The sequence below is a fragment of the Pteronotus mesoamericanus genome, unplaced genomic scaffold, assembly GCF_021234165.1.
Source record: "Pteronotus mesoamericanus isolate MK-2021 breed Mesoamerican mustached bat unplaced genomic scaffold, CSHL_Meso_final contig_65, whole genome shotgun sequence".
Taxonomy (NCBI): domain Eukaryota; kingdom Metazoa; phylum Chordata; class Mammalia; order Chiroptera; family Mormoopidae; genus Pteronotus; species Pteronotus mesoamericanus.
The window spans coordinates 2,348,246-2,373,804 of record NW_026555228.1 but is presented as its reverse complement, the minus strand read 5'-3'; the positions used below and the strand labels follow the sequence as shown (position 1 = coordinate 2,373,804).

Genomic DNA, 25,559 nt, shown 5'->3' with positions numbered 1-25,559 from the left:
TCTTTTCTCATCCAAACTATCTTGGATCTATATATCTATAATCTTTGCTCCTAATTCCCCTGAAAGTAGAATCAGCATGGAATCATTAGTAACTAAATGCTAATGTCATATTTCCACATTCACAAAAAGAGCATATAGTTCTGCAAATATAGGTCACAAATTTCTCCACCAGAATATTGAGTCTTCTACTTCCACAGACCAGAAAAACAGCTTTCCTGATTGCTTAGAATGAAACCCTCCTTGCCTTTCCACAAACCATGTAAATAACAGCTTCTATACTATCCTCGGTCTGATTGAAAGCATATAGGTATTATTTACACTGCGTGTTGCCTCTTCAGACATTCCAAACATAGCTTCTAGGGGAGCACTCGGTTGGCAAGCTTAAATTTCTTCTCTAACCGATTGATGACAATTGCTGCTTCCCACTTGATTACAGTAATGGCTTTCAGCAAAATTAGTCAACTGTCTCTTAGCAGGTGTGCCTGGAGCTACACAACCGGTAATGGATTCTGTGACATTTACTACTTTATTTTTTTTTAATTTCAACCTTTGCTTAAAAGATTTTAGGGGCTGAATACATTTTTTTAAAGGTTGCTGATTACATTATTTTAAAACAAATCCAATCCTTCTTATACAGCTTTTTAAGAAGTTTTGTTTTTAATAAGGCGATATTTATGCCTAAAGGCCCCTACCTGTTAAGCAACAGGACCTATAAGAGAAGCCTCACTGAGCACTTAAGGACAAGTGTACTATCATGTCTAAAACAGACAATCAGTTGTTGCTCTGTGATGGGTAAATATGTTTGAGCAATAACCTAATATTACAGGATATAGCTTATCTAAAGTGATTTCGATAAAGCCTTTGATGAACACACTTTAAAGATCTCTCCAAAGCTATTTAACGTGTGAAGAGATTTGGAAATTCAAAGGGAGAGCCTAAGAGATAGTTAACAAAGGGCAGGGAGAAGCAAAGCGTTGTCCAGCAGGGCGTTCTGCCATCCTACCCAAGCAAGTTCCACTGGCAAATTTCATAAACACTCTGAAAGATGGAATATGTAGTAAAATCATCGACTGCACACCTGAACCGCACCATGGGCCCCAGCCTATGGTGAAATGCCGGGACGGTGTGAAGGTAATGGGGCAGGCACGTGAGCAGGATGGCATTTGTGTTTGCCATGTGCCGCACACACGCTCAGCTGCTCCCTGCCCCAGGGCATCGGGAGGTCCGCTGGGTCTCCAACGGAGCGAGCCCCTGAGGCTCACTGCTCTTCCGCGCTGGGGCCTCCAACCACTCACAGCCAGGCTCTGCTCTGTGGGATCCTTCTCCAGCTGCTCCCCCTCTAATGCACTCATCGCTAGGCTGATGGGGCCCACGGGCACGCTTCTCTGAGCCGCCTGCCTTCGGGACATCCCACCTGGGCATCGTGCTCTCTCTCCTCTCCCAACTCAGGAGCCTGCCACTCAGTCCAGCTGATTTCAGTTAGCACACGAGGAGGAAAAGCATCACACACAACTGCCGTGACTGCTGCTCCTTAACCCACATGGGCCTCGAACTGGTGGAATGGGACATAACATCATAAAGTGAAGTGAAAGGTTTGTGTTTAGCCAAGGGAGGCAACCAAGCAAGGAACTTAACCAGCTCCGTAGTTAGCCTGCCTCAAAGTCTGTCTGAGAGCAGCTCGGCCCCGGGCAGCCCTGCTTTCCCACTGTTTCCTCTCAGCTTTGCCCAACAATGAATTCCCTAAAAAGCAGCGGCTGCTGCTTGCCTCCTAGCAGGACTGGGGCCCAGATAGCTGCTTGCACACGTGGTGGTCATCTTCCAGCTAAGCATGCTCTCTCAAGACACTTCTCCTGACAGTGTGATGTGAAGGCCAACAGCAGGGCATTAAGGGGGCACTTTGGAGAAATGCAGAGTTTCGGGCCCCACCACAGATCTACGGAATCAGGATGTGCACTTCAACCAGATCCCCGGGTGGCACAAATATACATTCACTCAAGTGTGGGATCCCCTGGCTCAAAGCCCTCTGACCTCTGTACATTCTCTCCACCCTCTTTGAGAATATGAGGGGTACCAAGGCTGCCATTTGTCTTTTAGTAGCATGTGAGCTCCCCTCTCTTTACTCACTTATTGCAAGAATCAGTTCCCTCCTCTGGGCAAATCCAATGAGGCGCTCAGAGTCCCTGGAGACCACGACGGGGAAGCCGTTGTAGTCGGTCTCTTTGATGAGCGTTTCCACGTCCTCCACGGTCATGCTGTCCTGCGTAAGCACAGAGAGCGGCGGCTCTCCCCGCCGAGGCCGCATGACGTCGGTGGCCAGTGTGCGGTGAGTGAACTCATCCTTCACATCCAGAAATGGGTACCCATTTAAGTGGATGTGGGCCTCGTAGATGCCTTCTTTTCCAAAGGCATCGGCCACCCACTTGCTGGTCACAGCTGCCGCCATCAGGGGTACAATGTACTCTAAACCCCCTGTTAATTCAAACATGATGACCACCAATGACACAGTCATCCTGGTAACGCCACCTGCAAGTGAAGAGAGGAATGAAATTCTGAAACTCAACCCCAGACACTCAGGAGGGCAGGAATTGTGGAAATTGACAAGTTGGCTGTAAATTCTCCTGACAGGAGTGTCTAAGGAGACAGCCCAAGCCCATATCTTCTAAGGAGACATTTCTACACATTGGCCATGCTCAGACCTCTGGATCTGACACCAGGCTTTGTTAAATGCAGCCTCGCATCGGGGAGCCGTAAGTCACACGTGACTGGAGGGCTCTTCTGCAGTGAGAGACAACTTGGTTCTCTAGTCACCTAGGACCACGTGCCTTGCTTTTTGGTAAGCGGATCCTATGTGAGCTAGGCAGGTTTCTGACTCAGCAAGTGTGGCTCTCTTCTGGGACCCCATAAGCTGGAAAACTGTAGAAACTCTTATCGGCTATAGAGAGGAGAGGGACCCACCCTTGTGTCCCCTGGTATTCAAAGGGAGAATCCATAGCAACTCCTAATCTTCGAATGAGCTTAAACTGGGGTTTGTTGACTTCAGCACTAGGAACACTTGGGACCAGGTCATTCTTTGTTGTGGGGGCCGTTCTGTGCACTGGAGGGTGTTTAGCAGCATACACCCACTAGATGTGAATAGCACCTCTACCCTCAGGTGTGACAGCCAAAAATGTCTCCTCTACCGTCCAGTGTTTCTGAGAGGCACAATCACCCCCAGTTGAAAACCACTATTCTACATAGTACAGCTGCCAAATAGTAGAGACTCCATCAGCCTGGATCCCTGAATGATGACTAAGTGGAGAGAAACCCTCTGTACACTCATACTCTACACACACACCCACACACAAGAGATGATTCTCATTATTCACGGTAGTTGTGATCTATAAAATCACCATAAACAGTGAATTACCAAATTCGGAATCATTGCTCTAGGGGAAACATAAGGTAAGGTTTCTGTGAGCCTCTGGTCACAACATTTTTGTCAAAATCAACACAAAACCTTATTTTATGCGTTTCTCCTCAGAGACATCTTATTTAATATACATGGCTGATTCTTTAACGTTGAACTCACAGCCAACAGCACTATGTAATTCGTGCCTGAGGGAAGCTTCTGTAGCACATGTATTTTTTCCTTAAGGCACATCCCGGGCTTCTCACACTAGAAACACCACACGGCACCTCGGGGCTATGCTTGGAGGCCATTGTAAACAGCCGATCATTAACAAAAAGCACAAAAATGCAAAACACATGGCACTAAATAGACCATGAGAAGGACATTTGTGTACAGTCTGAGAGCTGAACCGAGAGGGTACACCTTCGGCTTGGTCAGCCTCTGCTGGGGATGAACGCGTGTGTTGGAGGACTCCAACTTTCCACTGCTCTGTGACTGTCCAAGAGTGACAGCGAAAGCCCCCCCAAGTATCGATTTAGGGATTATAAACAAATTTTAGCAAGTAGACAAATTCCCGTTTACAAAATCCATGAATAATGAGGATCGACTGCCTATCATGGACCAGATATAAGCTTTCGTGTGTTAAGCCACTGAGATGTAGGGGTTTACTTGTCACAGCAGCACAGTCCCTCCTATCCTGAGAAAGCAAGAGCTCGTGTCTTCCTTGCAGGCACTCCTCTAACCGAGATCAGCCTCTGTGCTCGGTCTGCGTCACCTTTCCTTGTACCTCCCACCCCTGCCTCACCCCACCTCTGGCCGTACCTAGGCAGGCTGCCGCTCCCACCATTGCGTAAAGTCCCGGGGTGACACAGTCCGCTCCGGGCCGGCACCAATTCCTGAAGATGATCCAGTCGTGGTGATGGTAAGCCAGCTGCTCCACGCCAATGCCCACCATCCTGCCCGCCATGGCTCCCACAGCCATGCTGGGGATGAAGAGGCCCGATGGGATCTCCAGAGAGCACACACGGAAAAGAAGCATGAGGAAAGGTGTCTAAGTTCCCGCCTCCCCGCCCCCAGTATACACCATGCCCCCTCAACACGCTTGCATTTTGCTTCAGTCCTCAAAGGAGGTGCAGGACTTCAAAGTAGGCCAGCTGGGCAAAGGTGGGACAAGTGATTGCTCCTACTTAGCCAGTCCTATCTGCTGTGACTTGGAGAGAATGCGATTTTACACTTTCATTTCCCGGCCTTCAAAAGCCAGCCTGGCTTGCCTGCTGTGGATTAAAGAATGATAAGCCCCTCTGCAAATAGCATTCAAAGCAAGCATCTGTCACTTGAGATACTCACCACTTTCTTGCTCCCCTTGCGTGTCCTCCAAATTAGCTTTTAAAATTAAATGTCAAGCCACAGCATGAAAATGGAAAAGAAGGGCCTGCGCCGTTCACAGGTAGAATAAAGAAGCTGAGAGCAGCAGCGCAGCTGCCTGGATCTTCCAAAAAGCTTTCAACAGCTTCCTGCCCTCTTGAATACAGAGCGGTCAAACACCTGTCGGGGGCACGGGGCAGTGCCCTCTTCCTGACAAAGTCCATTTTCCAAAAAGTACAGTGAGTATTTTCAAGCCCGGTTAGAGGTAGCAAAGAAATAGACTATGTGAACTAAAAGATCTTGGTAATAGTGTGGTTTCTATTTTGCCGTGTGAAAAGACATTTGAATTTATCCAGTGATCAGACAAGCGCTACGGAACATGCATAGAGACCGCACGTGATTGCGATGCTGAGTGGGAGCTGCATTTCTGCCCAGCCCGGGACTGCCGTCAATCTCAGGCTGGAGGTGGAGCTTTAACCACATTCCAGGTGAGTCTGGATCCTTGAGTGTGATTTCTAGAACCTGGGCCATTCCTGAGGAAACTGTTCCTTTCTGAGCTGCCCCTTATCCCGTGGCCACTTAATCTCCTGTAACTTCGAAGTGGACTTCTCCCAGCACGCGCTGGAAGATGCGGCTAGCATCTTCCTGAGACACAAAGATAAATCCCTTTGCTAGGAAAGGATGGATCAGAGACAGTCAGTTGTTTAATATTAAAGTCCATCCAACCTTGTCCTCAGGGCAAAAGTTCAGGTTTGTGTTTGACCATCACACACTCAATGTAAACTCTATACATGGTCTCTTAGACTTTTTAAAAAAGAAACAAAACAAAAAGATAGCACACAGAAAGCAATGGGGGTTCTAGAGGATTCTCTATGTTCTGTTTCTGGTGGTAAGTGCTGCTTACACAGGCGTGTGTGTTTCACGGACATTCACCAAGCTGTATACATCTCTATACGATTGTTGTACTCGGAGCCTCAGCTCTTTCACTTGCAAAATGGGATTAAAACCTCTATTTCACACACTTGCTATTTATCAAAAGCATAGTACCTTACTGATTAAGAGAATGTCAAGTGCCCAGCACAAGAGAACACTCAATAAAGGTCAATCCCCCTTTCCTCCCATCACAATTTGATTTTGGCAAATAGGGTGCTGTCCCCAGAAGGACATGGGTACCCCCCATCTTCCTTCCCCTTCATTTACCTTCATGCCAAAGGTAAATATGGTAATGACGATTTTGAAGATCAGCGCCAGGGCCAGCTGCCACATGGCCGTGTATACCCCAAGCCCGGCCGGCCGGTCGGGAATGTCATCCACAGGCCGGGTCATGTTGGGGTCGTTGATGTAGTCACACAGCTGGGAGGACTCAAGGGCCCCGCAGTCATTGAACAGCTCAGAAATGAGCTCGCTCGTGCTCTTGCGTGTGTAGGGGTTGGGGTAGGCGATGATGGCAGTGATGGCGGTCACCACAATGACCTCCAGCACCGGGTACTTCCCCAGTTTGGTGGTTTTGCGCCTCCTGCACCAGGCGATGTTGCAGCGGATAAAGAGCGTTCCCCACAAGCCCCCAAAGACCCCCAGCAGGATGAAGGGGAAGAGCTCGGCCATGTACCAGGGTGTGTGATATTCCACGTAAAAGAGAACGAGGCGGCTGTTCCCAAAGGGGTTGATGGATCGCAGCGTGAAGGCCGCCACCAGGGCCGCGAAAAAGGACCTCCACAAGGTCTTCAGGGGAAAGTAGTAACTGACCTGGGGCAAACAAGGAGAAAATTAAAGTCGGGCCGAATACGGGCGGTACTTGCGTCCTCAATCTGCGGTTAATTATAACCCAAAGGCACCAACGAAGATATTTAGTCTTTGACTCCATGACTCTGTGTCTAAACGTGGAATGCAAACTCATTCAGGTGTTTCTGAGCTATTTTTAAGAGAAATAAAAATACTGAATCATAATTCTGTTTATGGCACAGAGACGCTCCTAAAAGCAATCTCTGAATTTGATTCTTTGGACAACAGACTAGACCAAGGGTCAGAAAACCCTGGCCCAGCAAAGGTAGCCAAATGCCACATGAGTTAAGAATGAATGTCACATTTTTAAATGGTTCAGGGGGAATACGTTGTGACATGTGAGATATTCAAAAGAAGAACACTATTTTGTGACGTGTAAAACTCAAACGTGAGGGTTCATGAGGAAAGCTGTGTTGGAACTCAGCCATGCCCAGTCACGTCTGTGTTGTCTGTGGCAACACGGTACACGGCAGGGTTGAGTAGCTGGGACAGAGACCGGGGGTCCTGCAAAGCCGAAAATACTTACTACCTGGCCCTTTAGAGAAAACATTTGCTGACCCATGGAAAAGATCTTTTGGATTGCCAAAAACAAAAATGCTTACGTAAATTGGTTATAAGAAAGCGAGGACACTACAAATCTTCCAAAAATTTTATATTGGCAATTTTTTCAAACAATTCTTAGAAACAGATCTTCAGCGGCAAAACTCGTGGCTCCTTAACGCGCGGCAGGGATGGGGCCAATGGCCCTCAGAGCCCAGTCCTCAGAGGGCTTTAAATGGAGGCGCGCTGCTGAGCCAGCCAGCCCGTACCCCTCGGCCCTCAACCCCCACGCTCCCGCAGCCTCCCCTGCTCACCTCTTCTAGACTGAAAAGCACACCCCCAATTGGAGCACCAAAAGCAACGGAGACTCCGGCCGCAGCCGCCGCTGAAAGTACCTGCAAGGCAAAGCGTTTCGTGTAGCCCAAGGCCTTTTGTGAAAACGAGCGTGTGCAGGGGGGACTGCAGGGGGCGCCTTCCAGAAGATGGAAGCGGGACACGCTCACCTCACGCCTCTTGCCCTCGTTCTTGCTGTACTTGGAGAAGAGGCTGCTGAAGAAGTTACCACAGCAACAAGCCACGTGCACCAGCGGCCCTTCCTTCCCAAGGCTCAGGCCCGAGGACACTACCAGCACCAGGGTGACGGTCTTGATCAGCAGGGTCCACTTGCCCAAGTAGCCCCTGATGATAAAGCCGCTCAGAATGGTCTTGATCTGTAACAGAGGACGAAGAACAAGGAGGCATGAGCTGCTTCGATGCCACGGCTGGGAAAGAACGAATTTCCCCGAGACGCAGTTCTCAAGCTTAGAGTGACTAAGTCCTATGGAAGAGAGGCTGCTTTCGGTATTGATTTAAGTATAATTTTACATTAACGGAATTTATATTAATATATAATTTCGTATTATATTAATGGAAATGTGAAACAATGCATATTCCTAGAGTAGTAAGATCATGATGAAGGCCGAATAAGTAGTTATCAGGGTCTCATTTTATTTATGGCATTTTATCTTGTTCATATTACCCTCTGTTGTATTGAAAAGAGACATGAACCTATTGATCTTACCTATTAATTTTTGACTGTTGCAAGATGTTCCACATGGAGACAAAGCACACAGAACAAAATGTCAGTGGAATTTCAGGTCAGGTCTGTGGGCCAAATGCAGCCTATTGCCTATTTTTGTATCACCCACACACCAAGAGTGTTTTCAACATTGTTATTTGTAATATGTAAACAAGACTCCTAGCCTTTTATTGAGAAGAGTTGCTCGATTTTGTCTCTTGGCTCACAAAGCCTAAAATACTGACTCTCTGTCCTTTTCCAAACAAGTCTGCTGACCCCTGCTGCAGGCCATGTGTATTTAGGTGTTTACAGCCAATTCTTTCAACTTTTCTGTATGTGTGAAAATATTTTTAATATATTGTTGGAAAAAGAAGATGCTCAATGTTTTCTAAGAACGCAGCTCTGGGGGATGTAAAGGTGTTTGAATCTGTGAAGACCTCCTCCGTTCCAGCAGTTCCTGCCCTCCTGTATTGAAAAAGACCTCGACTACTGGTAGAGTGGCCTTGCTCCATTTTCAGACCTGCCACATTTTCTAAGTGCCAAATAATGGTTTTCTTCCTAAAGGTGCACGTGAATTTGCCTAACACTTTTAGAAATCAACTGGGTGTCAGCATCAGTGATTAACTTCCTACATTGGAGTCCTCTTCCCCCAAAACTGCATTCTTTGGAATACAGAAGCATCATCAATGAGTAAAGAACATTCTACCTGAATGGTTGAAATGGAGCCAATGTTTACTGCCGAGCTAGCAATTTACAAACTTGCAATTATAAATTAGTTAAGACACCGAGCGAATCAGCCAATAAAATTCATGGTCAATTTCCATTCTCCCATTGTATAATAGCAATACATAATGGGACAATGTTATCTCTTGTCAGTGTCAGGACATTTACGTCACTTCAAAGTGCCTCCTAGTGGGCATTGCTCTGCCAAGGAATCAATTTCTCAAATAGCTGTTACAGTTCTTCTCAACCTTGGCACTCACTGGACTCACCTAAGGAATTTGGACCCCCAGAGATGCGATGTAACTGGTCTGATGTAACTGTATCTTGAGCGTGGGGATTTTTACAGCCTTCCCAGGTGATTTTAAAATCGCAGGTAGGGAAGCACTCAGTGCTCCATTCTTGAAAACAGCAGCACAGGTCTCCCTAATTTCTCCATAGTTAAGGGACCATCCTGAAACCCTCTTCAGCATCACGTCACCTTTGGCAATTTGGAGAGGGACATGAAGTGAGCTAATCCTCAAAACTTTAAAGGGGTGTGAATGGACCATTTTTGTCCCAGAATTATTGATAGAGATCTGTTTCTTACCTCCAGGAGAAAGATCGAGAGCAAGTGCGCAGGCATGCATGCGCGAACTCAAGGCGCTCCTTCCCATAGAAAAATCCCTGAGGTCTTCTAGCTATGCAATCAGATGGTATTTCTTGCACTAGCCTTTAACTAATGGCAGACAAACTAGCAGTGTTGAACTGGCCTTCAACTATTAGTACTTGGCCTATTTGAGCCTGCGCTTTGGGCATCTGCCATCCACTTATTTAAGGGATGCTTTATTATGCCTGCCACAATCCTGCCCTTTTGTGTTGCCTTGAATAAAATTATCTCGAATTTTTTGTCAGTTAGTTAATGTGGATTTGGACCCTAGGGGAGTGTTTAAAAGCATAATACCATTTAGAAAATTACAAGCATCTCAATTACCTGAGCCTCCGCCGGCTGTGACATGTGGTGGATTGAACAATGTAATAGGTATTTTGTAATTCTCTAAAATGATTTTATAAAATTGTCATGATCAAATTAGGGACTAAAGAAAGCAAATTCGTTCCCAGTAGATGCCAAAATCCAATCACTTGCTTTCATTTGAATAGAGACCGAGTCAAGCAAGGCTTTAACAAGATGAACTTCAGCAAATTTGTGAGGCAATGGGGTTAACTTTAAACTCTTTCTGGTAAACAAATATCTGTGAGAGTGTTCAGGTTTCGTAATGAAACACCAACTCAAAGTAAGTTCTAAGAGGACAGGATTTCTTACATAGTCAATGGTGGTTCTGATAATGCAGCAAACAAAATAGAAAGAGGGCCCCCGTGCCTGGCCCTGTCTAAATCCCCATGTCCAAGAACGAGCGCTCACATTTAAATGTGCTTTAAGACAGCTTAGACAAGAGCATTTCCCTACACAGAAAAAAGTTCTCTAAATTCGCATTTAAAAAATGTTTCCAAAGGAATCTTCATTCTAACTAATAAAAATGCTTCAGAGGCAAATGCTGGGGAGGACGAGCAATTTTTTAAATTTGCACAAGCTCAGTGTGGTGGCTGTTCGTCTGCCTCTGCACATCCTATACAGCAGCTTCCAGCAGATCTGCTCAAACGAGAGCAAGCACGTTCTCCAAGTTATCTCAGTGAGTATCTTTGCTCAAACAAAGGACAGCGGCCTCAGATCTCAGTTTGAGAGAAGTCGTTTTACATAGTCGGTTGGGTCTTGACCGGGAGGAGGTTCCTTTTATCCAGGATCTACTTGTTTACATTTACTTTTTACTCTGCCCCTTCCCTCTAAGAACTGGGGGTAGGTACTGCACCGAGATTACAGATTTCAAGCTCTATTATAATAATGAAAATGTTGCTGTTACTGAGTCATAATAAACCAAAACTTAATTATAAAATCTCCGCTGGGTTCCTGACACTTCAGAAGACTATTGCGAACTCTTATAAATGCAGAAGTGGATGGTACATAGTATATGTGGTTAAAAGCACATGAATAAAACAAGCACCCATGTACCACCCACTGCCATGAATAAGAGTGAGGACCTTTGAAAGCCCTGTGTCGGCTCCCGCACTGGGACCTCCCTCCTCCCCCACCCCGATCACCTTCCTGCCTTGCTTTATAGCTTTGGCACATGTGTGCATCAGTAAAGCGCGCTGCTGCATTTGGGCTGTTTGTGGACGTTACATCCATAGAATCGCACTTTATGTATTCTTTTGCGACTTAGTTCTGTCACTTGACCTCACTTTTTTGCATTTCATCCCCATCAGTGTATTTCTTGCACTTTGTCATGCAGGAAGCTTAATGCTCGACTGGGCATTTTAGTCCTTTTGAGAAAGATGCCCGCTTCGGATGAAGACCAAGTTCGGGCAGCCTCTCCCACACAGAGCTCGGATTCCAGCTGCCTGTCTGCCTGATGGATCACTAGCTGAGCCTGGCATGTCTGCTTCATGGAAGAAGATGGCAGTGCCCATCACACCTTGCACGGCTGCTTTCAACTTCCTGCCAATCCCCCATTGGCCATCTCCTTATTTTGACAAAGTGGCTTGAATCAAAAACTGCGTACCGTTGGCAGCGGGATCCCAAACCGAGATGCCAACAACAATCTGTTCCTTTTAACGTCCAGGGTGCCTTACATCTTAGGTATCAAATAAAATACAGTCAGTTCTGCCATAACGTTTGTTTGGAAAACACAAATTTGTTCCAATACGTTGCAGGCATTAGGGAAGAACTTGAGCATAACAAATTTCGCGTCTGTTTATGCACAATTTCATCTGGGAGAAACACGGCGTGAACACAGAAAACGGCACCAGCTGAATCCAGCCGTGCAGGAACGCACAAAACACACACAGGCACGTGCCTCAAACACCTACCAGGTCACACGTGCACTAGGGAGCATGCATGTGTTCCTTAACCAGTGAACGTGTGCAAACGGCGCTACTGTTTTTATAAGGTCCTCTTTTTTCCATGTGTCACCGACAAAGCTTCTGAGGGCTGTGCCCTTAAGCCCGCCTCACCAGCAGCTCCGCGTTGGTACTACGCGACGGTGCGTGGCATTGAGATTGTGAAGAATGCAGACTGCGTTAGGGCAGAACCGGCTGTATTAAGGAAATGGGATGGGATTGCTGCTTGTTTTTTGGCCTCCTGCAGCATTATGTTAATATAAACCATCAAAATGTCAGTGTGATATATTCAGTCTTTTTTTTCTATTGTTCCTGGAACAAGACATGTCAAGCTTTTCTTTCGACAATCTTTTAATTACTCCAGCCCTTTCCATGAACTGCCTGGGCCAGCGGCAGTGTTGGCAGCACCAACGAAGAGTGTGGGTGCAGGGAGCGGGGAGCCGCGTGTGTCTGTCACCATAATCGCTCACATCTTGAAACTTACCATCTCCACTGCCTCTGGGCACAGCTGAGGCACCAACCCAAAGGAGAACTGCACTGGCTGCTTACAGTGATCATATGAGAGCTCGAAGGATTGTTCTGGCTAAAATGTTCACTGTCTGGGCTTTTCAGGAATTAGCTCAATTATCCTTATTCTACCAAGAGATCATCCTGGGTTTGAAGTCTCGTCTCAGGCGTCCCTTCTGATCGATGGGGTCGCTTCCCTCCTGCTTTGGTGACATGACAGCGCTGAAAAATATAAGAACTGCGAACTCGCAGGGGCGCCTTTCACAGCGCACGCCTTGAATGTGGAATTAAGTTTTGTCAACATCGCTATCACCTTGTCACCACAAGAGCAAATTGTGGCAACAAACCTCCACTATTGTCTATTTCCACATTGCATCATAGACGTATTTGCAAGTTACTGAGGTGCCACACTGAACGTATGCGGTAAATGAATTCCGATTCCATTGGCTTTGCGGGTTATGCGTGGTTTGCAAACACAAGACTTTAATCATCTGCGAAGCACTAGAATCTAAATCCCGAATATAGACCATAAACCTTGAGTTCAGCTCCCAACTGACGAGCTTCGTGGCCTAGGGCAAGTTACTTAACCTCTGTGTGCTCCGCTCCTCAACTATCGAATGAAGAACAGTAGTACCTACCGCATACGTTCACTGTGGGGACTCAATGAGTTAAGAGATGTCAGATGCTTGGAACTGGACTTGGCCTGTAAGCGCTACGGAAGTGTGTTCTGTCCTCATTACGGGCGCAGTAGAAATCCAGCCACACTCACCTCCGGTATACCAGAGCCACAGGCGTAGGGCGCAAAGACGCGCACCAGGGAGACGGCCAAGAACGCAAACAGCAGGGCCCACAGGATGTACAGCAGGTAATTCAGAATGTAAGCACTGGCACCCTGAGCAACAGACACAAAACAAGAGAACCGGTGAGCCCCAGCAGGCCGAGCGGCCCGCCCTCCGCTGTGACAGCAGAAGTACTGACCAGATCAGGCAGCTTCTGTCCGGGTCCTGTGTCAAGGAAAAGGCAGCGTTGCTTTTATTGGCTCTTGCTCGCACCCTCACACACAGCCAGGGCTCTCCAGGAGCGGTTTACACAGGCCTCCCACCCAGTGAAGTCTCAGTGACCATGGAAACCGGGGGAGGGAGACTCGCTTGTAATCGCCGCTTGCGCTAGAGTTAATGAAAGGTGTGATGCAGAAAAGTCCGCATTCGAGCCCCTAAAAGGTGTGTTTTGTCTCGTCTGCAGTGGGACGGCCTCCCTTTGCTTTCACTGAGGCCACAGCCGCGGCAGCCACGGTGCCGGGACTGTGAGAAGTGCTGCTGGAATGTGCGCCCGGACCCCGGCGGTCAGCCCCCTTACCCCCCACCCTGGCAGGACAGCGATGCAGACTCCCAGGCCCTGCCCCAGAGCTGCTAAACGGGACCCTCTGGAACAGGTACCCGGCAAAGTATGTTGGTAGGCTCTCCGGAGGGTTCGGATACATGCTAACACCGGAGAGGCACTTCTGCAGGGGAAGCTTGATCACCTATCAAAATCAGTCATTGAACCATTTCTTCCAAACCATCTGCTGTGTGGACAAAGCTTTCTCAGGCGAACACGCAGTTTCGGCTCTCTGGCGCTGAGGACCTGGTCCGCTGGGTGGAGACCACATTTCCCCGGGCCTCCGCTTCTTGCCACCATCTGGATTACTCCAGTGAGGGGGAGGGAAAGCAAGGTCACCTGCAAGTCAGGCCATGGACACGGCCACATGTGTGTCTATTAAATGCAGAAACACGTTCCAGGAGACTGCTCGCCCCTTACAATCACATACATTCACACCTATGCGCAGGGAAAGCGGACCGAGGAACACATGTCACCCACTTAAAAATGTACCTTTTTCGGGCTAAAAATAACTTCTCACTCTTGCTAACAGTAATTCTTTGAATCAAAGTATAAATCTTAGAAACGACTGAAAAGATGAACGGCCCTATTTCCCCAAAAACACATATCGCAAGTAGGAGAGAAGAAATAAAATAGGGCGCGTGGCCAGTTTTTCCTGTCCACTGCCATCAGGCCGAGAGAATTGATTTTGGAAGCAATGGCGAGCACTGAGAATGTGTGAGATTTCAAGATCCCGTCTACTTCTGAGAGTCGAAGAAATTCATTTTCAATTCACCGAGAAAGAGGTTTAGCAAAATGGCAAAGGGCATTGCAAATGTCTTCATTTGGACTTCCATTGGGCAAAAGAGGTGGGGACAAGCCCTGGCTGCTGTGGCTCAGTAGACCGAGTGCCGAGCTGCAAACCAAATGGTGTGGGCAGGAGGAGAGGAGATAGATTGCATTTTCCAAGAATAGTTCTAGCTTGGGCGGTCTTCACAGTGACCTTAATGCGAATCTGGGCAACCTAACTGCTCCTCTCTGGGCTTCCTGATCTGGCAGTGACCCACAGTCATTGTGATAACCACTGAATTTGGTGAGAAGTGAACCGTTTTCCCAGGCTAAGACTTTTATACAGGTCTGAAGCTCTCAGTGCCACGAACGCCAGCTCCCGGTCTGTGGTTCACCGCTACGCCCTGTGCCTGGACACTCTCACCACAGAACACCCAGAAACATCCTATGCGACCCGCTCATCACATGCATGGGAAGATGATAACTTACACCACAATGAGGTACCACTTGACACCTGCTAGAATGGCTAGAATCAAAGACAGATAATTACAAGCGTGGGTAAGGATGCAGACAATTGGGAGCCCTTATGCACTGCTGGTGGGTATGTGAAATGGTGTGACTGCTCTGAAAAACATTCTTGCAGTCCCTCAACAGTTAAACATAGAGTTTCCATATGACCCAGAAATTCTCCTGGTAGGTAGATACCCAGGAGAAATGGAAACATGTCCACATGGAAACTTACGCACAAACGTTCAAAATAAGTCATTCATAATAGAGTGAAAGTAAAAGCAACCCATGTTCATCAACTGATGCATGGATAAATAAAAAGCGGTCTGCCCGTATAACGGAATGTTATTAAGCCATGAAAAGGAATAGAGTTTAAGATACCATCCTATTCCTTAATTAGAAGGTATAAAAATCAAAACTTTTTCTTCAGGAAACTACTCTTGGTAAGAAAAATAAAGCCAAACCCAAGAATTTTAAAAATATATGCGTGTCTTGTGCACATGAAACAGTAGGGAACGGTTTTTCAACTAAAGTTTGCACGCTAGAGCTAGAAAAAGCCAAGTCATACCAGTATGAAGCCACAGGCGATCCTCAGGACACTTGAAGGTGAAGCACAGACATTCACACATGGCCCAGCAGTGTCCCCAAAGCACCTGTTGAATGGCGGGTGTTTCCAGTCAGGACCCTGCCCAGAAACCCACCTCTGACTGATTCACCAGCAGCTCCGACCATTTCTGCCACAGGGGACACTTGTCCCTGTCCTCAAAAGTGGTCTCTGTGGAAGTCCAGCAACATTGCTCGTGGCTGTACCAGAAGGCAGACAGGCAGATCCCCTCCTTCAAGTCGGTCATCCAGTCGACGGCGAGATCGATGACCCCAGCCAAGGTGCCTGGAGACAGCAAGAGCCACTTAGAGGAATTGCCCCATGATGACACGGTGAGACACACAGCATGGGGCCAGTGCAGGGGCACATCAGCCAGGAAGGCCACACACCAGAGAAGGACACGAACACGCCAGGGGCTGCCACACATACAGGAAGTTTCCTCATTAGCCATGAAGTCCTCTGAGCATTTCGGATGTGGGCAAGGCAGTGCCCAGCCCAACGAGATACAAAGGCCAATGATACATAGTCCTTGGGTGGCTTTAACCATGCAAGTCTCCCTCATCACAAGCCACTGGGGCCAGGCAGCGTGTACAAGTCATCCCTTCCAAACCTCAAGAATAGAGCACGTGCACCCTCCCAATGACATAACCCGCAGCAGCTTCCGGAGAAGGATGCTGGGGTCACACGCATTAACAGTTCTCAGGGAAATGTGACGGCTCAGACAAAATGGAGGCATGAGGACTAACGGCCTCATTGTGTAAGTAAGGTTGGCCACCAGATCGGAGCCAAGCTTGGAAAATCTCACTTATTAGAACTCTGTGGGGTTTTTAAATTATTGTGTAAGGGACTGTGGATCTATATAACTAAACAACTACCTTAAAGGCTGAGAGAAGTGGGGTATAATAGACTGTACAGTGGGCCACAGAGCAGTATCCTGGGTCTTTTTCTAGTATAAGCCACATACAGTCTTTTATGAGGGCAAGGAATACTCTCAGGCTCTCAGGCTACTGAGGATATACTCAGGAGGGTAGTACAGCATGGAAAAACCTTGAAAATATCATGCTGAATAAAGGAAGCTAATCACAAAAGCCTACATATTGTATCATCCCATTTACATGTAATGCCCAGAGTTGGCAAACCATAGAGGGACAGAAAATGGGTGGTTGCCTGGGGCAGAGAAGAGGCTGCGGACACTGGAGCTTGAGAGCTAAAGGGTATGGACGTTCTCTGGGTGCTGATGAAAATGTTGTAAAATTGATTGTGGTGATGGCTGCATAACTCTGTGACTACACTAAAAACCAGTGAAGTGTATACTCTAAGTGGATGATTGTATGGCATATAAATTATACCACAATAAAGCTGTTACATACCTACATACACAAACAAACACATACAGTGGGTGAGGGGCATGAGGCTCAGAGAAGAGGTGTACTTTTAGAAAAGGTGATCAGGGAACACCTCAAGTCAAAGAGGGCATTTGAACAAAGAACTGAAGAAGGGAAGGGAAGGGTCCTGCAGATAGCTAGGGGCGAGACCCAGTGATCACCCCAAATTCCACCACCATTCATTCACTCGTCCTCACGTTATCCCATACCCAATCTTCCTGGCTGACTCTGCTTCTCCCGGTGCTGGCAGTCTCAGCTCCCTTCTATGCATGAAATAACGACGACACCCTGTGGTGACTGCCGATAACCGCTTCGTTTGTGGAGCAATAGCGACACCCAGTGCTAACTCATAATGAACGAATCGTTAATGCTTTCTTTCGTGGAGCAACAGTGACACCCAGTGGCGACTCACAGTAAGTGCTTCGTTAATGCTGTGGTAAAAGCTTCGTTTGGTGGAGCAACAGTGACACCCAGTGGTGAGTCCTGATAAACGCCCTGCAGAACAGACCCTTCTTGGACCTCTCCATTTCAAGGGTCAGAACATAATGTCCTGGGCGCCACTGAGGAGAGGACACCAGCTGGGGGCAGGGAGAGTGAATAGCGTGCAGTTTACCGGCCATCCCTTCAAGATACATCCAGATCAAAAGAACACTTTGGCCGCCTTAACGGTCAGTATCATGTCACTCACTCTTGCCTTCTTATATTCGTTTGCTGATGTATCCAGGGGCTAGCCTTTCTCCAGGGTGTTCTTACCCCGGCTGCGCATTGGAATCACAGGTGGAGGTGGATAGGAAGTCGGGGGGGTCTTTACTCAATGCTAGGACATCATCTCCAAATACACTATTTGGTTGAAACCCCAGGGAGCATTATTTGTTTTTAATTCCCCAGGTGATTCTTCCTAAAAGAACTGACAGAAATCAGGTTGATAGTGAAACCAGCTGGCTAATACCAGGTTAAAGGCAGCCCAATCAGGCTCTTAGATCAGTCAATAAATCTACACTGTGCTATTTACTCCGGCAAGATGCCACAATATCTATTGTGGATTTCTTCATTTCTCTATATTTCTCCATCCTAGGAGCCAAGGTTAATTATACAATGTGCGGTTTTTATAAATCCATTCTAAATGAAGACATCAAAATTCATAGCCAACTCACACCCTGCCTACCTTCGAAGGTCTTCATAGAAACAGTCAAACAAACTGGTGGCAAGATACCGTATAAGCACAAAATCGAATTCCCTTCTAACACTGCTGCCATTATATACTGGGAATGCCGCCGGGAGAGGAGGACAGACTGGGAGAAATGGATGAACAGCCCCGTGACTAGAAGGAAAGCAGTCTCCCTTAAGGGTTCCTCTTGGCTCTTTGTGACGTGCCAAGGCCGACGGAGCCCCTCCTACAATCGTATATGGAACAAATGAAGAAGCACCCAGAAACCGAAGTCCTCGATAATCACAAAATCTACATCTGTGCCCCATTGGTGTTCTGTCTTTCTTAGAGCATTTGCTATATTCTGCCCGTATTAAGAGTCGGTGTCTGGTCAGTCCTCTAACCATACTGTTACGTCGTTATAGGTAGGGGGGCTTTATGAAGAGGATGTCTTTAGCAAGCTCAAACTCTTTATTATAGACAGTGACATTCACGGCCTCGTAAGAGGGAGCAAGTTTCAGGAAAGAATTTCCATAGAGAGCTGGTGCATTGGATATTATTAAAAGGGTAAGTTTCTCCGCCAGACTCTTCCATTCACTCTAGAAACATGGGGTTGGGATTATAAAAATGAAGGATACAGAGGCCCTGAGGGTCAGAGTAATGTATGCGCTGGACATATCTCCAGCTCCTGAGGCGTCTCGCATTATTTTGAGTGTCTTGGGATGTTCACAGTTCATCCCAGGGCCTGCCAGTATTAGTAAAGGCCAGCCTCATACAGTGTTTTATTATTAGAGATCAAAATTTCTCCACATTTTCTTGCCTTCTACATAGCCAAGCAGTATAGAATATAAAATGCGTGCCTTTGAGAAAACCCAGTGTGGCCAGAGACCTTCTTCCAGCGTGGAACGGCCTGCCAGCTCTCCAGTTACAGCTCTGCAGTGACCGCACTTGGGCTCTGCCTTTGGATCGCGCCTTATGCATGACGGATTTTTTTATTGTTTGTTTTTAATTTTTTTTTTTTTAGAGAGAGAGGAGAAGGGAGGAGGAGAGGGACAGAAACATCAATGTGCAGGAGAAACAGCAATTGGTTGACTCTCGCACGCCCCTAGCTGGGGACCTGGCCCACAACCTGGGCATGTGCCCTGACTGGGAATTGAACCAGCGACCTTTTGATTCGCAGGCTGGCGCTCAATCCACCGAGCCACACCAGCCAGGATTGGCTTCACTGGATAATGGATGTTATGTTAAATGTATGGTCGTGTATTTTGCTCTCGGGCATTTGAGGCACTCAATTTCTTGCATGGGGTAAAAGAGAAACACTCCCTCTTCAGAGCACCATCGCGAACCGCTGGCGCTTCGGGGCTGTGCAGCTCAGCCTTGGCCCGGGAGCACCCTACCACGTACCCGCCAGCAGGCCGATGAGCAGCATGACCACCCATCCTGACCAGGCATCCAGCAGACCCTTGATGAACTCCCACACGGACTCCTTGCTTTTGCTGGTTATCTGGAAACAGAAAGACACAGTATCATCTGGATGTATTTTCCAATTCAGGCTTCCTTCCCTGATACCTTCCTTAGGAACCAGGGGCTTGAGAAAACAAATGTAATTAACCAACCGACTTCCCACTACCTTCTCCTACCACAGTGATAAAAGGAGCTTTCTAGTCAAGAGTCACTTACTTGAACAAACTTATGAGGTGTGATTTGATCTTTGATTATTCAAAACCATTCTGAAGGGAGACATCGATTCAGTGCCACCATTTTGAATAAAGATTCTTATTTTAATCTACATCCTAAGGACGTGTTCACAAGAGAGTCTCCTTAACAAACACGTCATTTCCTTCTTTTGTTTTCCAGGTTCAATGTTAAAGGCAAGAACTCCGGATTCGCTAGCGTGAATCGTGGTGACCAGGCAGGTGGATGCATCTGAACACACTGCAAGAGTACCCATTATTAGCCTCCCTGTCTTGACAGAGGCCTACCTTCTTCTGAGAGCGGGACAGAAAGTCAATACTTTCAGCCCTGCCTGTCCCGCAGCGCTTCTGTTCCTCCGAACCCAGCCCCCACCGCCGATGACACAGGAACCTAAGTCTGATCTCAATAACTGTCTAATGAAAGCAGGGGATCCCCTTCAATGTGTCTCTTATGACTGCCGTCTACCTTTCTGTGTCTGTCAGTGTCCCGTGACTTTTCCCTCAGCCAGTCAATGGTGTGGAAGTCCTCGTATGTCCCCACGTCAGGGAATGGCTCATCGAGAAAATCCATTAGGTTTCCAGAGCCGCTCATCGCTTGTGCGTGAAACCATGCTAGTTACACCTGGGAGAGAAAACCTGTGGTTAAAAACGCAAGCAGGATATCTGCACACACCCAGCAGGATAAGCCACCTGCGTTATTTTCTTATATGAGAAAGAATTATTTCCACATAGGCACCTCTGCTGCAATGAAATAAACACACGCGCGCACACACAGTCTGTCTTAGTCAATACAGGCTGCTATAACAAAAATACCCTGGTGTGGGTGGCATTAGGAACGCTAGAGGCCAGCACTGAGTTTCAACACCATTGTAAGCAGCGAAATCACCAATAAAAAGGCACAAAAACGTGAAAAATCTGGCACTAAACAGACTGTGAAAGGACACGTGATCACAGTGTGAGAGCTGAAACAAGACTGCGGGGCGTTGCCTTCTTCAGCCTCAGCTAGAAGTGCATTGCTGGAGACTCAAACTTTTTGCCACTCTGCACATGCGCATGTCTGTGAATGAAGGGAAAAGTGCCACGCGCACTGATGTACGGCTTACAAATAATTTTTGGCGAGTAGGTAAATTCACAAATACAGAACCACAACTGTACACATTTCTGAAAAATCTCATGTTCTGCAAAAGCAAGGTGTCAAAATGACAGGACTGGAGGGACAAATGGGGTTGAGGCGTACCACTCAAAACCAAATCATTGTAACAAAACCAGTACCTGGCTGTCCTGGGAGAGAGGAACGGCCACTCAGGCAGGCAGCCTACGTGACTGTCACTGGATATTCAAAGCGCAGAGCAACAGCAGAGGGAACATGCCGGCTACGCCTGACCTAACTGGTGGGAGCCCAGGTAACCTGCAGAGGGTGCCACACAGATGGGCAATGGGATAGACAAGAAGGACAAGGACCACCTGCCACACGGGCCGTGCTATGGTCTGAGCATTTGGGCCCCCCCGACCCCGAAAAATGTATGTGTTGAATTCCTAACCCGAGATGTCATGGTATTAGGAAGCGAGGTCCCTGAAAGGCGGTTGGGTCACGAGGGCAGTGTCGCATGAATGGTATTAGCGTCCCTATAAGAGACCCCAGAGAGCTCCTTTGTTTGTCCCTTCTACCACGTGAGGACACAGCGAGAAGTCTGTGACTGGGAAGAGGGTCCTCGCCCAACGCGCGAGCACCTGGATCTCACGCTTCCAGCCTCCGGATTTGTGAGAAATAAATATCCGCTGTTTATCAGCCACCAGCCTGTGATGCGTTGTTGGGGCAGCCCAAACGGCCTCAGACAAGCCGAGAGCCGTGCCAGGCAGGCAGCACGCTGCCCTCGCCGGGGCTCCGGGTGCATGTGCTCGGGGTTCGTTTTTCTGAAAATACAGTCAAAAGGCCTCCTGTTGCCAGGACGGTAGCAAAGTTGAGGGTTTACTCTTTTCCTGCATAACAATTCCACTCTCACTATTCTGGCTCCTCTTCTCTGAAAAACAATTGCAAATAAACTAAGACATCAGCCACATTATACCGCCGTCAGAGCCTGATTACAGATCACATCGGAGCTAATTTGAAAGGGAGAAAATGCGTTGCAGCGGGGCCAGCGCTCAGCAGCGGTGAGCAGGGAAAATAACGCGCTCTTACAAAGACAAGAGGTTGGAATAAGCACTAAATAAAAAGTCCTTTGGCAAGGAGTATGGAAATTTGAATTACAGGACGAGAACCACAAAAGTGCTGAATAAAGAGGTGAAGGGTAGTTATAAAAATATTTAAGTGCAGGCTTCTCTCGTTGCTTTATGTATTTTTATATCTGGAGGGCTCCACCACGACCTGATGAAACTACATTTTAATCAAATTGAAAAGTCGCTATGGGCAAAGTGGGGTAATCACCTTACAAGCAATAAAGTGGCCATAGTGATTGATTTATCGACCATCTGCACAACTCAGCTGCCTTAAAACTTTAAAAGTTTGAGGTTTGAGCCATGCCAAGCTGAAACCTACACCGGCTGACGAGTGCCCAGGGAAGAATCATGTTGCATAAGTAAGTAGCCACCAATAATAAAAGGGAAAGAGTAAAATTAGAAAGCAAAGATTTCACTCTCATTTTTACAAAAACAAGATGGTAATAAGCCTCTTATTATATGTGGTAAAGAAAATCTCTGATGGGAAAAAGAAGATGGCAGACTGTTGACCCTCACCGGGTAGCGGCGGCGGGAGAAAGGCTGGGCCAGCAGATAGAAGAATTGCAGACTTGCACATTGTATCAAAAAGGAGCTCATGTTACCTGAGACTCAACCAAACCTCTAGTGAAGCAACAACTCCAGGCAACAATGGCTGAAACAAAAACTCACTCTGCCCAAGAATGTCCTGCAGAGTCCCATACGTGGGAGCAGCGATTTTCACCAGCGCGCCACAGGAATTTTTAAAACGCGCACTAGCTGACGATTCAGCCAGGGGCACCGACCTCGTTTCCCTGAGACTGTCCAATAAAAAAATGACAACAGCCAACACAATAGCCGTCCGGTGTGAATCAAGCAAAATTACACCTATTTTTTTTTTTTTTTGGTCAGGTCAGCAAAAATAGAATATATTTTTTGGCGCGCTGCAGCAATTTAGCAATGAGTTTATGAGCGCTGAGATGGATTTGAGCGCGCCGTTTCCTCCACCTGGAGCAGCTTTCCTGTCCTCTATCTGAAAAGCTCCTATTCACCCCCGTGACTCTGACCTGTTTGACCCCATCTATGGAATGTGCATTAACTTCTCCAGAGGGAGCTGGGGGCTTCCTCCCTGGCAATCCAAAAGCATGAAAACATGAGTATGTCTGGCGTTTTAAATATCTTTTCCTGAAAACTCCTCAGAGTGTTTACATTATTACAGACTATTCTCTTTGTTCAAAAGAAATCCATCTATTCAAAGTGGAAAGGCCACGAAACGAGAAATTTGTGTGAATCCCGTCTGGCTGTGTGACCTCCGCTGACCCTCGCATGGACTGTCCTCGGGTGCTTTCCACCCCGAACGCGTGACACAGAGACCGAACCTCAGTACCAGCCCCTTTCCCCCCTCAGGGACAAGCAAACGTTTTTTAATTAATCAAAATTATTTGTCTCTGCCCCAGATACTGGTTAAGCCCATGGGACTTTCCAGTAATTTCAGAGCTATCTTCACTGTCAGCTCTTTACATCAGTCATCACAAAGCAGAAAAATCACTACAAATAATAATAATCCTCTTCACTGTTGGCAAAATTAAAACTGGACAGTCTCCGTGACGATCCCGTGACCACCTTCGAAAGCTGTCAGGAAATCTGCGGCCATTACTGCCCATAGCACTTAGAAGTGGGCACTAGAAAGTGTGATGCGGAATAGGTCACCAAATAGTCACAAATATATACACCAGAAGCAAGCGGCAGGAAAGCGGTGGGAGGTGGTAGGAACGGCCCCAGCCCACGGGCACACTTGTCAATGGGAGTTCGCACCGTAGCTGCTACGAAGACTTCGATCTGTCCCCCTCGGACCAAAGGATGACAGACATCAGGGAAATGGGGATTAAGTTGGGAAATTATCACAGGGCACATCCAAGAATCGAGTTCTCCATAGTCTCTTAGTTTGTCCTGTTTCTTGTAGAGTTAAAGTTTTAGCAAGCAGGAGTAGTAAATCTAACATATCCACTTTTGCTACATTGCAGAAACTGCTCTGAGCTGCTCAACCGGCCGGGTGTGGGGGACGGGTCTCCGGTAGCTCGTGGGAAGCATTTTTAAGCATTTCTTTTCACAAAAGAGCTTACCCTCATAGCCAGCACCCAGATCAAAGGACAAAACACACGATGCCCCTTCGTGGCCCCTTCCCGGTCCTAACGGCACCCACTCTCCTGGCCCTCACACCGCGGACTAATTCTGCCTATTTCTGAACTTCATATCAATGTAATATTTTATTTCTCTCTTCTTTTATTCTACGTTATTTAGTAAGACCCATCCCCGTTGTTCAGTGTGATGATCCTTTGTTCATTCTCTTGGCTCCGGTAACTGCACGCTTTTCCTATGAAGGGCCAGATAACAAATATTTGAAGGTCTGTGGGCCACACGGCTTCTGTCACAGGAAAGCAGTCAGAGAAAGTACACGGATTAATGACTGGGGCATTTTCAATCGACTTGACTTATGGACACAGACACTTGAATTTCATATAATCTTCATGGGTCACAAAATCTTCTCTCGGTTGTTCTGTAATCATAGAAGGATATTAAAAACATTCGCACACGGACCGGCCTTGGCCCTCGGTGGGATCAACTGTGGGGATGAACCCCTGTGGGCTTCCCCCTTCGACTGCGGAGGGACAGACATTTGCAAGCTTCCCACTTGGGACCATGGCACATGAGCTGCCATCATTTCGCATTCTTGACACCCACCCATTGATGTGTCATTGGAGACTTTCCACCATCCCCTCCTCTCTCAGCCCGGCTGTGACCAGGCGCCATAAGAATGGGACCACCTTTACACCAGTATCCCTGTCCCAAACCAGACCACGTCGCCTTATCTGCCACCTTGCTCTCTTCACCGAGCCCCCGATGACTTGGGCAGATGGACCGGAAAGTCGTAACACAGGTTAAAAGACAAAGTCTCCAGCCAGCAAGGAAGGCCGGTCACCACAGGGGGGGAAGTGCCAGCAGATTCCTTTGCCACCAACATCTCCTCCCAGTGTCAGGAGCCTTCCCAACAAGCTGTCCTCGTCACCTTTCTCCTTCCTGTCCCTTCATGGTGAGTTACCTGGAGTTAACTGACATTGGGGGGTTGGCTATGTTTCCTGCAAAGAGCCAGATGGGAACTATTTTCAGTTTTGCGGACCATGCAGCCTCTCTCAAAATTACCCCTCTCAGCCACGGCGGTGGAAAGCAACCCCGGACAAGCGGTAAATGGAGGCAAGCGGCTGTGCGCCGTGACACTGTATTTACAGGAACACGCAGTGGGCATCCGCGACCCGTCAGGGCCCAGTCCAAGAGACCAGAGCGTCCAGCAGGCCTGCAGCCCTCAGCAAGCAACAGAAGCCAGCAGAGAAAGCCCCGTGACCCACTGGGAGAAATCCAGAGAGAAGCAGGCACGGTCGTCTGTCACAGTGGTACCTGCGGGAGGGATGATACCACAGAAACGTAACTAAAGGACCTCACGCGTAATGCTTCAACCTGGAAGCTTTGGGAAAATGAAAGGTAGTTACGTGCACACACACACACACACACACACAGTTTGAGGTTTCTGTGATA

The 25,559-nt window shown here is 47.6% G+C and overlaps 1 protein-coding gene across 3 annotated transcripts in view; it reads right to left on the bottom strand.

Annotated features, from left to right (window-relative positions):
- CLCN4 (chloride voltage-gated channel 4) overlaps positions 1 to 25,559 on the bottom strand; it is a 50,399-nt gene that overhangs the window by 11,742 nt on the left and 13,098 nt on the right. For all 3 annotated transcript variants that reach the window (XM_054581044.1, XM_054581045.1, XM_054581046.1), the window contains 9 exons: positions 20,242 to 20,397; positions 19,486 to 19,585; positions 15,647 to 15,834; positions 13,063 to 13,185; positions 7,579 to 7,785; positions 7,390 to 7,470; positions 5,954 to 6,499; positions 4,211 to 4,397; positions 2,125 to 2,523 (listed from right to left, as the gene is read on the bottom strand). In XM_054581044.1, coding sequence (XP_054437019.1) covers positions 2,125 to 2,523; positions 4,211 to 4,397; positions 5,954 to 6,499; positions 7,390 to 7,470; positions 7,579 to 7,785; positions 13,063 to 13,185; positions 15,647 to 15,834; positions 19,486 to 19,585; positions 20,242 to 20,367 — 1,957 coding nt within the window. In that variant the 5' untranslated portion in view covers positions 20,368 to 20,397. The remainder of the gene's footprint in view (positions 1 to 2,124; positions 2,524 to 4,210; positions 4,398 to 5,953; positions 6,500 to 7,389; positions 7,471 to 7,578; positions 7,786 to 13,062; positions 13,186 to 15,646; positions 15,835 to 19,485; positions 19,586 to 20,241; positions 20,398 to 25,559) is intronic.